General features: G+C 36.7%; 1 protein-coding gene across 1 annotated transcript in view; it reads right to left on the minus strand.

Annotated features, from left to right (window-relative positions):
* Positions 1-18,705, minus strand: part of LOC111149581 (EGF-like and EMI domain-containing protein 1) — a 481,942-nt gene that overhangs the window by 88,904 nt on the left and 374,333 nt on the right. The window contains exon 5 of the mRNA XM_022506703.1: positions 3,184-3,306. Within this exon, the coding sequence (XP_022362411.1) occupies positions 3,184-3,306 (123 nt within the window). The remainder of the gene's footprint in view (positions 1-3,183; positions 3,307-18,705) is intronic.

The raw sequence follows: 18,705 nt of genomic DNA on the forward strand, positions 1-18,705 counted from the left end.
ACCAAGATCAAGTTCTGGTCTCAGTCCAGTACCTTCTGTAGAGTAACATCCAAAGGGTTAATACTTTTAAAAGATTATAGCCATGAAATCCATATTTCTTATCAGCTTAATTTGTGTCATATTATATATGTATATATATATACACACACATATACATATATACATATACATATGTATATATGCTGAAATTCTGCAGGAGAAGATAAGCATAAGAAAATGTAAATAAGCTATTACCATGGTGTCCATGTATCTGCACAGTAGGAATTGGCTTTTAAAGCATAGAAATAGGAAAAATAAAACACAACATCCTTATCTAACTCCGCTTTTGATCTGAAGTCATTACAACAAAAAATTAAAAATTTCAAGGGCACTGGTTGTGAAGAATAAGGAAAACACTTAATGATTTTACTAAGAAATAGCTATTAAATATTTGGAAAATTACACCTGTGTATTTAATTTACTTAGTTATTAAACTGTTTATTTGGCCTTTTCATAAAGACCAGATATCATAGATTAATATAAATCATGTCTTTGCTCTAAAGAACTTCTCAAACTCAACACACACAAAACAGATACTCACATCAAAAAATGGGCAGAAGACATGAACAGACACTTCTCCAATGAAGACATATAAATGACTAACAGACACATGAAAAAATGTTCATCATCACTAGCCATCAGGGAGATTCAAATCAAAACCACATTGAGATACCACCTTAAACCAGTTTGAATGGCCAAAATTAACAAGACAGTAAACAACATGTGTTGGAGAGGATGTGGAGAAAGGGGAACCCTCTTACACTGTTGGTGGGAATGCAAGTTGGTGCAGCCACTTTGGAAAACAGTGTGGAGATTCCTTAAGAAATTAAAAATAGAGCTTCCCTATGACCCTGCAATTGCACTACTGGGTATTTACCCCAAAGACACAGATGTAGTGAAAAGAAGGGCCATCTGTATCCCAATGTTCATAGCAGCAATGGCCACAGTCACCAAACTGTGGAAAGAACCAAGATGCACTTCAATGGACGAATGGATAAAGAAGATGTGGTACATATATACTATGGAGTATTGTGCCTCCATCAGGAAGAATGAATACCCAACTTTTGTATCAACATGGACAGGACTGGAAGAGATTATGCTAAGTGAAATAAGTGAAGCAGAGAGTCAATTGTCATATGGTTTCACTTACTTGTGGAGCATAAGAAATAACACGGAGGACACGGGGAGATGGAGAGGAGATGTGAGTGAGGATAAATTGGAGGGGGAGATGAACCATGAGAGACTATAGACTCTGAGGAACTAACTGAGGGTTTTGGAGGGGAGAGGAGTGGGAGGTAGGGTGAGCCTGGTGGTGGGTATTGTGGAGGGCACGTATTGCATGGAGCACTGGGTGTGGTGCATACACAATGAACTCTGGAACACTGAAAAGAAATTTAAAAAATAAATAAAAATTTTTAAAAAAAATCATGCCTTTGCAAAATACTTTTTATCAGATATAAAAATTCACTAGTTCAGTCATTAATGAAAAATACCTCATCTGTATGTATCAATAAACCCACTCCTCCTAAACATTTTGTGACTGAGAGAACTTAGAGCAGCAGTTTAAGGATGTTATCCTGAAGACCTTAGGGGGTCCTGGATATGGATGGGAAAGGGATTCCTGTTGCTAAAACCAGTAATCCTGCAAAAAGAAGGGGTTATTTGGATGACATAAATATGCATGTGCTGCTGTCCCACCACTTGTGCCTGCTGTAGAAATAACCACGATATTGAGTTCCCTGGTTGCTAGGGTATGACTTCTATCTGCATTTTCACTTAACTTTGGCAAAGTCATTTTTTTTTGCTCTCAGGACCCCATTTTCTCACATCAGAATCAGTCCTATGAGTAGAACATCTGCACCTGTTTCCTTTGGTCTTTTCTCATTTCCTATAAGACATGTCCAGAAAAGGAAAGAGGGAGTACATGTTATGAAACTAGCTGAAATTCACAGATACCTATTCCAAGTTTCATAATTACAAAATATAAAATACTAATACTATAAAATACTAATATTTTTTAGCAAATGGACTAGTGAACAAGCCTGATGTAAGTTAAACCAGCAATTAAATTGTGCTGAACAAGATGCTACTTTTTTTAATATAACAAATCTTTTTAAAAGAGACCTTGAGATGAAATTAGAATGTGCATGATTCCATCTGGGGATCATTGTTCAATTAAAAAAAACACTTTTGGGGCACCTTAGTGGCTCAGTGGGTTAAGCTTCTGCCTTCGGCTCAGGTCATGATCTCGGGGTCCTGGGATGGAGCCCCACATCGGGCTCTCTGCTCAGTGGGGAGCCTGCTTCCCCCTCTCTTTCTGTCTGTCTCTCTACTTGTGATCTCTGTCTCTCTCTCTCTGTCTCTCTCTCAGTCTCTCTCTCTGCACCAAATAAATAAATAAAATCTTAAAAAAAACCCACAAAACCCACTTTTATGGAAATTAGTAAAAACAACTAAAAAAGAGCATATATAAATCATACAGGGAGGACAGTATTTTAAGAGTTAATATTCTATTTTTTCTGTGCACATACTTATTTTAGAAAATTTATAAAATTCAGTAATGCACAAAGAGGATTGAAAATAAGAACCCAAGCACCCAAAACTGATATCTAAGAACACTTTGATGTACAACAAATTATAGTAACCTCATATTTAATGTGTGTAGTTTTAACTATTCTTGAGAGACCCTAAAGTCCTTGACCTATAATCTATTATAATTTTTGCTGTTACAATCATGAGCCCAGTTCTGAGTCCGATCCGAAATGAGTGAACCTTGTAGCTAGTGATTGTAATAGTTCAGCATCCTCTTTTCATTGTGGCCCTGTGCTGCTTTATTGTTAGCAATAACTAGCAAATTTATATTTCACTGCATATGGCAGAAATTATATTCTATGGAAATAGTCACATTTAGGGATTCAAGTTTTGCTTATGAATGTTAATTTCTATATTTCTTTCCACATCTTTTTTGTCTTTTAGTCTTTTAAGAGCAAAATATTTTTTTTATTCTAAAAGACAGATTTGTACTTGAAAACCATCAGCTTCTATAGATATTTTTACAATAGGAAAACCTTTCCTTCCTGCCCCTACATGGGCAAGTCGATTTTCATTGAAAACGGCTTCAAGCTGGTTCTAATATTTACTCACTTATGCAGGTGCGTTCATCAGCATGGAGTCCGTATCCTGTATCACATTCACAGTGGAAGGTGCTCAGAGTGTTAATAGAGCACTGCTGGCAGCCTCCATTCACCACCACACATTCATCGACATCTAGAGGAGAAAGACAGATGGCCAGGATTACAATGTCATTCCAATGTCAGCTTCAGAGAAGTGGCACAATATTTCTTTGATACACAGTATGTGTTATATTGCACAAAGGCACTGTCTCTGTTGCCACAAATCTTTGCTTGTTTGATCCATTTTGCTCCACAGTGTAAACAAGAGAATGTAGATAGAAACTTTATTGAGCTTTTTAAAGCCCAGCAACGATGAGCATAGGGATTGTCTCACAGTTTTCTATTCTTCACATACTAGTTAATTAGACAGATCTGAGATATAGATATTTCCTTGGGGAAGGAAAACCGGAGGGGAGAATTTCAATGAGCTATTCTATCTGGAGCAGCACATACTGGTAGATAAACACCTATTATTGGTCTGATGCTGCTGAATAAAGCCAATAATAGAGTTAAGACCTTGAATATCCTTCTCATGTGCTATGGTGGACATCAAGGCAAAGATAGATAAATTCAAATAAAATCATGGTTTGGAGTTCTTAAAAATACATCAATACATTTGCTCCATTGATTCAACCTTCTTTCTTTTCACTCAGCATTCCATTTTTCTGAAATACTTAGCATGTTTATGTGAAGTTTAATTTTAGAAAAAAATGAAAAGTGATCAAGACTCATAGTCACCTATGTCTAATGATCAGTCAAGGTCATGATAAAAATCATGTAATTTTCACCTTTCTTTAGGAAAGGAAAATAAATTCACCTCTCAGAATCTCTTTCCTTATACCCTATGTAAATCAGTACTTATGTATCTAAAATTATGAAGAGAAGATATCCACAAATGTGGGGAAAACTTTCCAGGAAAAAAAGGTTTCTAACTTTTATTTTTTTTTTTTTAACTTGGAATCTATGTCTTTTGGCAAGTGTCAAAGTAAAAATCAGGCAGAGGTGGAGATTTAACATAGGAAAGCATGTGTCTTGGGAAGAAAATATCCCTGACGTCCCATGAAAATATCCCATGATGTCAGAAAGTTGGGTATGAATATTTGTCACTAAAATATGTTATAATTATGTACAATTAGCTTTACAAGTGAGATTAATTCCACAGGGAATGATTCTTACTTGGGAAAACATCAACTTTGGCAAGGAATACTATTGCAATACCTCATCATAGGACTTTTTCATACTAAAACCGTCTGATCTGTAATGAATGTTTTGTACTGTGGTAAAAACTATAGACCTTGACTTGAGGGAAACAAAAGAGTTTTCTTTCATTTGGCTTTGCTGTGTGTCAGTGTGTGAGAGAGAGAAAGAAAAAAAAAATCCACATTTTGTACAATGTAGTATTTTCCTTCTAAATTTAGCTATTCTGCAATAACTTCTGATATTTTAAAAGGAATCTTATTTTAGAGATAAGAACTACTAACTTTCCAAAGTATCAGAATTTTTATTAAATTCTGAGTCCATGATAAACAAATCTATAAGTCTTTTTCATATAAACTAACAATGATTCAGAATTCTCCATTTGTTATTTGTACTTTATACAGGTATTTTACATTCACACTAGCTAAATTTTTATCTTTCTAGCTTTAGGATATTATTCCACAGGGGTTGAGATAAAATTTTGAATTTTAATTCTGTTAACCACTGAATTAGCTACCCTTTCCAGGTTTTTAACTTTAGATCTACAAATAAAATCCTTAATTCTCAAGAGTCATATGTTTTATGTGATAAAAGCATAAAAATTTCTATTAAAGTTATTATAATATACCATACATATGTATTAAGTACATAAAAATATCCTAAAGTGTGTGAACAAATAAAAATGATTACTTTTGAGGTTCGAAGAAAGTCATCTAGATTGAGTGGAGTGCAGGATGTATGTGTGGGAGGGTGTTAGATAAAGAGATTTTATCCACATCTCCAATGTTCTAATTTTGTATAAGAGAAAGTTATTCTGTTATTACTGGTATAATAAAATGGAATTTTAAAATTCTTTTTAATTTAATTATAGTTGACACACAATGTTACACTAGTTTCAGTTATACGACATATATGTTGTGCCATAATCCCCACAAGTGTAGTTACCACCTATCACCATTCAATGCTCTTCTAACACTCTTGACTATATTCCCTATTCTGTACCTCTTATTCTTGTGTCTTATTCATTCCAAAGCTAGAAGCCTGTATCTCCCACTCCACTCTACCCATTTTGTCCATCTCCCCATTCTCTACTCCTCTGGCAACTCTCAATTTGTTCTCTCGTATTTATGGGTCTGTTTTTGCTTTTTGTTTGTTTGTTCATTTGTTTTGTCTTTTAGATTGCACATGTAAGTGCAGTCATAAGACATTTGTCTTTCTCTCTCTGGCTTATTTCATTTAGCATTAAAAAGTAATTTTAAAGAAGTGTAACATGACCACCTACCTTTGCCCTCCTCATCAAACTTCATTAATTTTCTGACAGAAAAAAACAAATTAATGTAAAAAAGAATAAACATTGAGTTTATTCCAAAGATAAGAATGGACATCAATTCTGAGAGCGAGTCTTCCTTCCATATGTTTTGATGTGTTGATATTCTAAATCTGCCCCAAAGTTATAACTAAAGTACTATAAGTTATTAAACACACACACACACACACACACACACACACACGCACGCACACAACCAGACTGTCCCTGGACTTTGAGTTAAATAATCTTGGGGAAAATATCTTAGTGTTGAAACTTACTGGCCTGTCACCTTGGTCTCTGAAATGACATTTGCTCATCTATAAAATGGGATAATAGTGATTGTCATATGTACTATGCTATGATTTCTTTTTGCCTTCCCTAGTCATGCATACGATTTTGAAATAGATTGCTAATGACTGAGATTACATGTAGACTATAAACAGCAGGCAATTTTATTCCCCTAAATAGTGGAGCTAACAATGTAGGACTATAAAGTGAGAGTGCAAGACAGAAATAATACAGAACATGGGAATTCAGAGGAAAAAAATCCATTTGGGGCTAGAAGAATAAGGGAATGTTAGAGGGTAAACACTGAGCAGTTAAGAGCATGCGGAAGAGGGTAGGTAATCCAAAGGTGCACTGGTTTGAATGTGCACAGTGTCTGAGATTCAGCATTCAGATCTGTCAGGCTGGAGAGTAAGGTTGAAAAAAGGAAGTAAAGTTGAAAAACAAACCTAAAACTCCTTTTAATTAATTTGGCAAAGTGTTCCTCTTCTTGATTTACAATACAATACACTTCTAGGCAGGTTGAGACATAATAGGCTGTGTTCACACAGGAGCTAAGCAAACTTACTAACAGTTAAAAAAAATCAATCATTTCTAGAGTGGTACCAAATACAAAGTAATTGGTTTGACTTCTTTTTTCTTTTATGCCTTTTCAGAATACATTGAATGTAGTGATTGTGTATTGTGCAACTAATAGTTCTTGTCCCTGGCACCATGCTAGAATCACTTGGTGAGCCCTGAGTATTTCTTCTACCCTTAAAGAGGTTCATTTAATTGGTCTGGAGTAAGACCTGGGAATAAAACATTTTAAAAGCACCCTAAGTGATCCTAATGTGTAGCCAGAGTTGAGATCCCCTGATGTAGTTAATGCTTTAAGCACCTAGGACCTTGTTAAAATGCAGATGCTGGGGCGCCTGGGTGGCTCAGATGGTTGAGCGTCTGCCTTCGGCTCAGGTCGTGATCCAAGGGTCCTGGGATCAAGCCCCACATCGGGCTCCCTGCTCAGCGGGAAGCCTGCTTCTCCCTCTCCCTCTCCTGATGCTTGTGTTCCCTCTCTCACTGTCTCTCTCTCTATCTCTCTCTCTGTCATATAAATAAATTAAAAAAAAAAAAACCTTAAAAAAATAAAATAAAATAAAATAAAATGCAGATGCTAATTCAGTAGATCTGGAGCCGAAGGGCTGAGATTCTGCATTTCTACCTAGATCCAAGGCAATTCTGATGCTGCTGGCCTGTAGAATGTACTCTGAGAAGCAAGAGTGTAGACAGTCCTCTGGTCATGTAAATGTCACATGGATCACAAATGTCATGATTTGGTTCAACTTCTCAATTGTTTGGCCAAAGCAGACCAATTCAGTTCAAGTGGACAAATCAATATTCTGACCAAAATTATATATATGTTTTTCGATATATTATATAATATATATTTATATATTTTCATGTGTTCTATATTTTTATTTTAATGATTTATATGTTAATTATCTACCAAAAACCTCTGAAAATAAACCACCAATATTTCCCACAATATTCTTTCAATAATAGTTAATAATTTGGGTGATTTTAGCACCATTTGTTATAAGAAATTACTTGCTTGTATAAACATGAAGAGCACTTCAGTTCTTTTCTGATGGAATACCTCTGATATAAGATAAAACCGGGTTAAATTGTCATGATATTAGACACTCATGCTGAAACTATCACAAGTGATTTTCTTTTCCATCAAGATTCTGCCCAACAGAGTTAAAAACCAGAAATGTCAATATTACATTAAAATGTTATTATCAAGTATACTTCATGTGAAGAAACTATTTCTCCAAAAATTCTCTGAGTTCTATCATCATGTTAGATGCTTAAAGAAAGCCCTGCCCTTAGAATTGGAGCTCTGGGACACTGCTGGGAATAATGATAAAGTGATTAGAATTTTTTCAGCATTATCTCTGTTATATGGACCAAGGATTTCATGATTTTTATACTATAAAAGAATGTCAAAAGAATCAACTATGTCTGCTATTTTTCCTTTTAATGTCCTTTCTTTAAATATTTCAGCTGTATTTATTCCCAAAACGATTTCCCTAGATGGTCACAGAATATAATAGCTTAAAAGAATTCACATTATTATCAAATATATTTTGCACATAAAAGCTCCCTGAGAAAACAATGATCCACTTTTGTTTCCAAACAACAAAATTGTTTCATATTATTTTCTTAGAGTGTACAACCAGGATAAGATAAATTATTCTTTCATTTCCCTTTTAATATATTACTCTCAGGAAGCTGTTGATTGGAAATGGTTGTTTCTGGATTGCTTTATGATGGAGATTACATTGTAGAAATGCTAGGTTTGGAGGAAATATTGAAGGGTGTAGTGAAGATTCCACTAGATTTTCCATGTGGCTTTATTTTCACTCTGTTCTACCATAGTACGTTCACTCTGATATACTACAATATATCAAAACCTCTAACTATTCACTCGTAATTCTGTAGTTCCTGATTGAATGAACTCCTTAAGGTCAGAGATTCTGTTGTATTAGGCTTTTCTGGCATAGAGTCAATATTCTATAAATGTTGTATGAATGAATGAATGAATGTGTGACTTGAGAGCCGTGCACAGCATTTAGTCTTTTTGTCCATCCACATTCATCCACGGGAATTCTTAGAATTGGACTTACCTCTCTTTACCCTTGCAGTAGGATTCTTGACATTTGTTTTGACCATTAACAAGTAGCTCTTAAAATCCAGGGCACAGAATAACTTCTAGGTTTGCAAACGAATAAATTTGAACTGTGTCTGAGGTGAATATTTACTGATAGTTAGATATATCATCTGTTTTTATCTTCCTCACTTATACTAGACAACCCCAGGTTTTCCTTTGGGGAATATTATCTCTTCCATTTTAGAAAAGGCATATAGTTTATGTGAGATTGATGAACACAACTCCTCTCTCAAATCCAAGGTAGATTCTACTTCCCATTATCTTATCTCCATTTGCCATAGTGATTGAACAAGACTATCTTTTCATTAGCATACAGCTTTCTCTTGAATGAACTTTCTCTATTGAATGAATTTGCTCAGATGTGATCCAGTCATTATGAAGCTCAACATGTGCGTTGGGAGTCCTGGGACATAGATGTCTTCTTGCTCTAGAAATTATAATGTGTGGATGTGAGCCATTTTGCTCCCATGAAAGAAACTAGACTAAAATAAAGCCAACAAGCAGGACAGAACTGAAGGACTCACAGAGAACCTCAGCTGAGACCCTGATTGAACTATGCCTGAAGTCCTCCCTACCACTAGTCTTCTCAGTTAAGTGATCCAATAACCCCTTTTTATTGTTTAAAATTTTGAGTTGCACAATTTTATTGTTTATAAACAAAATCGTACTAACTAATCCATGTATACTATAAAGATGGTATGCAGGAGGAAGTCACCAAGGGCAGCTCAGACTCAGTACACACTTATCAAAAAGATTTACTGTCCTCTAATCAGCAACATGTCTTTTTTTTTTTTAAGATTTTATTTATTTATTTGACAGAGAGAGATCACAAGTAGGCAGAGAGGCAGGCAGAGAGAGAGGGGGAAGCAGGCTCCCTGCTGAGCAGAGAACCCGATGTGGGGCTCGATCCGAGGACCCTGGGATCACAACGCGAGCCAAAGGCAGAGGCTTAACCCGCTGAGCCACCCAGGCACCCCTCAGCAACATGTCTTAATCTATATTTCATCAAGGGTCAGAAAAAGTCATGTAGCTCTTCCTTATAGCATTTACTGGAATCATCATATTCTATCAAGATTCTAATGAATTTGGGGTTTGTCACAATTTTGGTTCATTATTATAACAAATATTAAGAGTTTATCAAACTGTCTGTGTAAAGTCATGATACACGTGATAGTACCAGAGAGGTTGAAGATGATACTGTCTTTAATGATTTTGTCACAATCTCCCCTTGAGTGATCCTTCTCCAGTTTTTCCTCCAACCCTTGGCCTCTACTTTCCCCTTTTGTTCTTTTCTTCTTAGCTACCTCTGGAAGCTTGATGCTCAGTTAGTAGGAAATAAATACATACTGCTAACTTTGCAGATACTATTGTTTCCCCACTTTCTGTCTTTTTGTAAAAAATAAAAATAAATAAATAAATAAAAAGTTACCAGTTTTCTAGCCCAGACTTTCACCCAGCAGTAGGGATGGCCTTTCTCAGCCATCTAGTTCACAAAGAGGCAAACAGGATGGTTATGTGTATTTTTAAAAGAATTACAGTGTTAGGTAGGAGCAAAGCTCAATAGACTTGTTATCTTGTGCTGAGGAATAGGACAATATATGTTTTATAGAAAATGAAAGCCATTTGGTCTTGTAAAGTAAGGATTAAAGGAAAAAAGAAACATGGCTGGGGTCTGATCATGGAGGGGTTTTCTGCCATACTAAGGAATCATTACTTTATAGACAATGGGCACCAGCAGAGTGAAGAACAGATTAGAGAAGTGGGAGACTGAAGGCAGAGAAGCCAAGGAATAAATATCCCTCGAATCCAGATGAAAGATGATGAGGACTTGATTGAAGGTAGTAGCAGTGGAAATAGAGAAGTGTTGGCAGATATAAAAAAGATGTTAAGGATAAAAAAAACCAAAAAACCAATATGAGTTGGTTCTAAACTGGATGTGATGGAGAAAAAAGAGTCAAGGTCAACTGCCTTGAGGAATTAGATGGATGGTTGTGGCATTCACTGAAATAGCACAAGAGGAAGAACATTTGATAGAATAGTTCAGTTTTGAACATAAATGATTTGATGGGCAAGTGAGATGGGAAGTTGGGAATATCTGCAGGCAATTGAGTGTGTGGACTAAAATCAGAAGAGAAATATGGGCTGACTTTTCAGCTACCGTCTATCTACCTGAAGAAGTCTAAAAATTAGGAATCATCCTTGATACTTACCTCTCCTTCACCCGTATCTAATCTAGTAACCACATATACCATCAAATTTATCTCCTAAAACACCTGGAATCTGTCCACTTGTCATCTCCACTGGCATCACTCTAATCTGAACTGCATCGATGGTTATAATAGCATACTAAATCTACTTCCACATCCACATTGGGCCCTCCAATATCTTCATGCTGGACCACAGTGATGTGAAAGAAAGAGAAAGAAAGAAAGAAAGAAAGAAAGAAAGAAAGAAAGAAAGAAAGAAAGAGAGAAAGAAAGAAAGAAAGAAGAAAGAAAGAGAGAGAGAGAGAGAGAGAGAAAGAAAGGAAGAAAGAAAGATCGATCAAACTACCTACTCCCTCACTCATGTCATAGTTTTACCGTCCAATCATTTCCCATTGCTCTTTGAAGTAAACTGAACAATAACATGGTTGGCAGGTCCCTGCACCAGGATCTCTGGTCTTTACTTCCTTCTCTAATTCTATCTTGCTATTTCTTTTCCCTTACTACGGTAAGGGAAACAACTCCGATCTTCTTTAAGCTCCTTGGAGACACTGTACTCCTTTTGATTTTTTCCCTCCCTCCTTTACCTAAAAACTGTGCATCCTGTAGATGTTTACCCAAATACCATTACCTTAGGGAAGCCTGTATTTCTCCTTCAGTGTAGGTCAGATTTATGTGCTATACTTTCTTAGGACTATTTTCTTTTCCTTTGGAGCCATTAATTCATCTATAGTTGTAGATTTGTGTGTGTGATTATTTAATATCTGAGTTCCTCATTAATGACTAAGTCCATGAGAGTAGGAACACTGCCAAGTTTTGCTCACAGCAGTAATCCATGTTTGACACATAGAATATGCTTTATAAGTATCTGTTAAACATGTAAATGAATGAGGTACAAAGTATTGGGCATTTCCAGATATATAGTAATTCAAGACACAGGAGTAGACAAGAGCACTAAACAAAATCATGTAGATAAGAAAGGCAAAGGGATTCTAACAGAGAACACTGGAGAATATAAACATTTAAGGCAGGCTATTTTAGGACACACAAAGTGTCCCCTACAGGGACCAAGAAGGCCATCCAGAGAGGTGGCCTTGGAATCATGGAAACCAAGGAAGGGAGGGGTAAAAGAAGGAAATGTGGTCAACACACAGATGTCAAGTAGGAACTGCCATACTCATTGAATTTAGCAAGAAGAATTTCACTGATGACACTGAGGAGGAGGAGGAGGATGCTAATAATAATAATCCACCTAACAATTACTGAACACTTACTATTTGTCATGCACTGCTCTAAACTCTTTACATATACTAACATGTTTATGACTCAAAATGCCCTGTGAAGTAGATACTGTTATTCCCCCTACCTACAGGGGAGGAAGCTGAGACACAGAAAACTGTTTCAATGGAGTAGTGGATACATATCCTATACTAGAGTGTGTTGGACTGAAGAAGAAGGGGGAGACAAAGAAAGGAAGAAAGTGAGATAAAAGATGTATTGCAATAAATGTAAGTATTAAGGAAAGGGTTTTGTAGGTGGACAGGAGAGTGTGGTAGAAGCAGAGGGTGTTTACAGTAGAAGAGACTTAAATACTGATAGGAATTAGCCAATAAAGAGGGCTGCATTAAAAATGTAAGAGAGAGGAAATTCTTAAACTATTGAGAATCTCAAATCACATTTGCACATTCCAAGAGAAGATATATGTTGAGAGAAACAATCAACCATGGGCCTTGACATCCCTATACATTTTATGCCTGGTCACTCTCTTTACACAAAATATCTTTCAGGGCTGTATTGCACAGAGAGGTGAGTTAATATCTCTCTTGAGAAAATGAGCAGGCTTATTTCCACTAACTATGAAAGTGGTGGACATCCCCAAGGTCAGTGTTTCCTTTGTATAATGCAATCAATTACATGTGCAAGCATTTATAATAAGCCCTTGTGTCAGTGCTGTGGAATAAAGGGGAGACACAAGTTGACACAAACAAATGAAACTTTGACTACTGTTTTTGCCAGAAGTAATCAAGTCTTCTGTTTCTGACCCAGAAGCCTCATGTCTTCTGTCAGCATCCAGTAATAGGTTAACTTGTTAGTGTAAAAGTAAGGTAAAATCCCAGATCCTGCACAGTTCTTAATAGTATACAGAACAGAAATCACACACATAATCATCCGTTACTCTGAGTTAGGGAAAGCATGTATGTTACAGAGTGGAAGGACATGAGAAGCCACAGAGGATTTTCCTGTCTTCTTCCTCTTTCCACTATGCTTGTTGATTGCTTATAGTCTTGAAACTATTAATGAAGCATGATGCTTGGTAAACCTCTCTGCTTGAGCCTGATGTGACAATCTGATCTTTTGCTTTAGCGCAAAAGAGACAAAGGAAAAGATCTCATGCTAGTGTGCCTTTGTATGATTTTAAAGAACACTGAGGACACAAATACCCAGTCCAAGGAACCAACAATTTTAGTATATTGTTAGCTCCTTGAGGACAAAAATGATGTGCTTTGCTTATCACTGTGCCGCCAGTATCTATGTCAGTGCCTGGTCCATAGCATATGCACAATAAGTATTTGTTGAAAAATGAAAAATGGGGAATAAGTGAGTAGTGGATAACTGAATTTGTAGAGGAAGGAGGAGAGAGAATGTGGAAAGGAACAGGGCAGTGCAGAATCCTAAGTAGTAGGACAATGCTCCTAAAGAGGAGTCTTTTTGTTTTTTATTTTTAAAATGACTTTATTTATTTATTTATTTGAATGAGAGTGTGTGTGAGACAGAGAGCACACAAGCAAGGGGGAGGGGTAGAGGGAGAGGGAGAAGCACACTCCCCACTGAACAGGGAGACTAATGTGGAACTCCATCACAGGACCCTGGGATCATGACTGGAGCTGACGGCCGATGCTTAGTGGACTGAGCCACCCAGGTGCCCCAGGAGGAGTCTCTTCAAAAGGGAATGAACAACAATATCAATGCTGCTGAAAATTAGAAAAAACGGGAATTGAAAGAAGTAGATCTGCAAACTGTAAGGTCTTTCTGTTATAGTGCAGAATGTGGATAGCAAGTTAGCCTTCTAGGGATGTCTATTTCTTTAAAATTTTTCCAAGACCAGAATAGCCTATTCTTTGTTATTGAAAACAGAGCTGCCAAGGTTATGCTTTCATGGGTCTATTATATTGCTGCCTCATCTATAACATGACCCAATATCATCCCTGAGGACCACAGTATGACAAGGCTCTAGTATATTGTAATACAATATTGTCATAACAGTCTCTCTGAGTGAGGGAACAGCAAGCAATGACAATAAAGCATGTACACAGAGCTTACTACAAACATCACTTTGACATATACTTAACAAGATGCAAAATTACTTTTGTACTTCATAGGGTTAGTATCAATGAAAAAGCAAGTAAAACTGAACCTCAATAAAAATTCATGTGGTTAGTTCTGCTTAGCTAATTTTCTCTACATCCAATTCAACTCATAGACCATATACTTTAATTCTTTTCAGTTTTTAAGGAAGAACCAAACTCTCAGTGGGCTGAGAACTAAAGATGTTATTTCCAGGGTGGATAAGTCTTCCCCCTGGGCATTAGGTTAGAAAAACAGAAACCGTGAGTCAAACTCTTAGTTCACTTCTTCGAAGAATGAATGGTATGGTCTCCAGGGATTTTTGTCTTTTCTACAGTGACCAGATCCACTTCTTCTTTTTCCTCTAGGTCCCACATAGCTCTAGCATGCAGAAGGTGCTTAGTTTTTCCCAAACAAATGGTAAATAGACACATCTGGATAGGTAGAAAAGGTCCAAAGGAGACTGGAGAACCAAGATAGGCTTTGGAAATCAAAGGCAGGCAAGGAATAATGGTTGGCTAACTTCTAGCCTGACTGAGAACTGGGTTGATGTAGAAATTATTCAAAGACCTTTTTGAAGATCTCAAATGGGAGATGAGCACATGGATCTCTGTATACTCTAGAGGCCACTGCTTGAAAGGTGCATCTTTTCCCAGGTGTTGGGATACAGGACAGAATTCATAGTGGGTTCAGTTTGGAGAAAGAGTGAGAGACAGAGAGAAAGAGAGTGTATGCATGAGAGTGAGCAAGTGAGTGAGAGAGCTTCTCCAAGCCCAAATCCTCTCTTTCCCATTGACTGTAGGAGTCGAGAGGAAAACTGTCCTGGGAAAGTAAATGTGAGGCTAGCATTCTTAACTTGGAGTGGCTTTTGGTTAAGATCTCTTAAGGAGGGGTGACTGGATGGCTCAGTCCTTAAGCATCTGCCTTCAGCTCAGGTCATGATCCCAGGGTCCTGGGGTACAGCCCCATATTGGGCTCCCTGCTAGGTGGGAAGCCTGCTTCTCCCTCTCTCACTCCCTCTGCTTCTGTTCCCTCTCTCGCTGTGTCTCCCTCTGTCAAATAAATAAATCTAAAAATCTTACAAAAAAAAAAAAAAGATCTCTTATGGAAGTGAGAGAGGGAGAGACAGACACATTGTAACAGCAGGCAGAGAAACTAAGAGTGTGGCTGATACAGGGCCTTAGACAATTCTTGGTCACTAGGTAGCTGGGGAAACAAGATGAGGAGATCTAGAATCTGGGAATTAAGACTCAGAAAAAGAGCTCAGAAACCAATCTCTCTCCTTTCTATTACAACTACCTCCTTTAGTTGACTTTCTCTCCACATCTCATCCTAAGGGATGGAATTTGCTAAAATAAACAGGCTGTTTTATAACATGCAGAAACCCTACAATTTACACCATGCATGGGACTTTGATAGAAACTATAATAACGATGAATTGATGTTTTGACTTTAGAGAGCTCTGGTAATGATTTTCTCTGCAAAAAATTTTTCTTCCTCTCTTCTTCCTGACTATAGAGGTCCTCTCTTGTGAGCTGAGATAGAGTGAATGCTGTTGCCACCCCTCTGTTCCATGATCACTACCAAATTGTTGGGTGGGCATTGGGCCATGGCTGAGATAACCTGAGGCTCCATTTCCCTAGGCTCAATGATTAGATCAAGGAAGGTGACCCAAGCCAGGTAAAATTACACCTTACCAAGGACTTTTGCTCAAGCTACCAGGGAAGAAGCACTACCTTTTCTATACAATGCCTGAAGTTGCACTCTATTTATATTATAAAGCTTGAGTTTGTTTTATATTTTTGCAAATATGTTAAATTGTGTGTCACTTCTAATTTCACCTCTGTTTCTTTCCTAGTAAAAATTTTTATTAAAATGCTAAAAATAACTGATTTATCCAATTGTAGAATTTGAAAGGACCTAAAAAAATAAACTAGTCCAAACTCCTACACACTGCAGGAGTCCCTTCTTCAATATTTTTAACAGATGGCTATTCAGACTCTGATTAAACATGTCCATCTATAGAGAATATTATCTTTTTTATTTCTTTCTCTTCCTCCTACTTCTTCTTCTCCCCCTTGTCCTTTTATACTTATATGGTCTTACCACATTATAAAACATTTGGAAGGAAAAAATAGAGAAAGTTATTTTAAAACATAAAAAATTTTATAAACAAAATAGTGCAAATGAAACAATGCAACATTTTTGGTACTTTGTTAGTAAAATTGGTACCTATCTTTAATTTATATTTTATTACGTTTAAGAATAAACATATAATAATATAATAAACATATAATAATAAACATAAAATATAATTTATAAACAAACATATGTTTGTTTATAAGTTATACCCCTTTTTGGGCAAACTCTCTGCCTATGTTTTTTTGCCCATTATGACACTACATTCTCCTGTTCTTCCTCTATACCTTTCCTTCCTTGTCTGATGGCTACCAAAACAGGTACTATTTATCATTTTCAGTGTGATACTTAATAAGTAAAAACAGAACCTTTTTCCTTTTAGTTTTTTTTCCCTCTTTGCCAACAGTTTCAACCAAACTTCTAAGAAAGATCAATTTAATTTAAAGTATACCTCTAGACTATCCAAGATTTAAGCATTTAATTAGAAATCCATTAAAATAATTGTATTCCCTTTTAATGTAGTCACTTAACCTGTAGTTAAATGTGACTTCTATTATTATAAAATAGCTCATATATAATCAAATATTATATTGCTTAAAATTATCTCAGAAACATTAACACTTGTAGATTAAGTACCAATGTCTTGAATTCACACCCTGAAGTTACTGTTCACAAAAAGTAGTGCACTGATTATATTTAAAAGCCCAACTGAAGCAAAACAATATTCCTTTTCTCATTTCTTTTGTTAACCACAACCAAATAAACTAGAACTGAGAGAATATAATTTAGGGATATTTCCTTCTTAAAATTAAGAACAATCTAAAAAACTCTTTCTCCCAGCATTTATTTCTTAGAGAAGGACACATTGATGACTTATTATGTTGATATACAGAGCAAAGCAGATAAGTAAAACATAAAAATACACATTTTGTGACCCATGACTGAACCTTTTTGTTTTTTGATAGTTTCAACACTGTAAGACCTACGCTATTTCCCAATCTGACTCCCGGCTTCCATCTGTTTATTACCCCATTGTTCTTGATACTTCCTTCTCCTTTGTAGTTTCAGACCCTCATCTAACAGTTCCTCATTCATTACAGATTTCCTGTACCTCTCTCCATCCAGCTGGAATGTTACGTTGTCTCTTCCCACTGACTCTCCAGAATCCCTTCCCCCATCCCATGTCTACAGTGCCAGTTCTAAATAACACCTATCATCCATCAGGGCCAACTTATCCATTAGGCAGAGTGCCTAGTACCCACAATACTTTTAGAGACACACATAAATGTTTTAATATCTTATCTTTTAAGTTAAAGAAAATATTTTAACATATAATACTAATATATCAACTTTACATCAATGCAGTCATAAAATATACCTTAAAAATTTTTTTATAGATGAAAGGTGCCATTAATGCAAACATGCCTTGGGTTCATGAAAATCATAATTAGACCCTGCCATCCACTTAACTTGCTTGACCTCCAAAGACACCAAAAAAGGATAGCATTACTGAAAGATTTCTCACAACACACTCAGCTCATGTTGATTTTCTATTTTTATATCACACACACACACATGCATACACATACAGACTTAGAGGTAGCTTCATGGGTATGTGATCAAGACAATGACAGAAGGCCCTAGCTCAGAAGGCTCTGTGTTTAGAGTTTAGTGCTCTATGTTCACCATCTTGAAATATTAATCATTTTATCTTGGGACTTGTGTTTTGCAAATGAAGTTAGGTGTGATACTACAGCATGAACCAGGAATTTGGAGCTTCAGCTGACACACGTCTTTGCATCTTTTACCACCTCCCTTGCTTATAGGATGGGTTTTCTAAACTGCTAAGCACCCCTCTTCTGCCTATATCCAGTTACCACTGCAACTCTCTGCTGCCCTCACTCCTTTGTGGGGGTTTGAACAAGGATTGGGAGAGGATCAAGGTGTGGTGAAAGTCTCCATGCCATTTTAGCAGGTTATAGCAGCAGCTGTAATCCGCATCAGACCAGCAGTGACACAGCCCATCTGGAGGGCAACTTTGCAGAGGTTAGCCCTAATCCGTACTGAATGAGTCTAAGCACAGAGACTCCTCGGGGTTCATCCATTCATTGTGGGTAAGGGTGTGCGCTAATAGGAAGGAGACAGGCTTTCCTGCCACCAGCCAGTGCACTGTGTCAGTGCTCAGGCATGCCCATGCTGAGTTGCAAGACAGGACTATGGGCCACCAATGAGTATCTGCATTTCCCCTAGTACCCCGACACCCAAGGAGCACAATAACAAATAAAAAAACACCATGACAGG

The sequence above is a fragment of the Enhydra lutris genome, unplaced genomic scaffold, assembly GCF_002288905.1.
Source record: "Enhydra lutris kenyoni isolate GAN:26980312 unplaced genomic scaffold, ASM228890v2 scaffoldscaffold2, whole genome shotgun sequence".
In the NCBI taxonomy this organism is placed as follows: domain Eukaryota; kingdom Metazoa; phylum Chordata; class Mammalia; order Carnivora; family Mustelidae; genus Enhydra; species Enhydra lutris.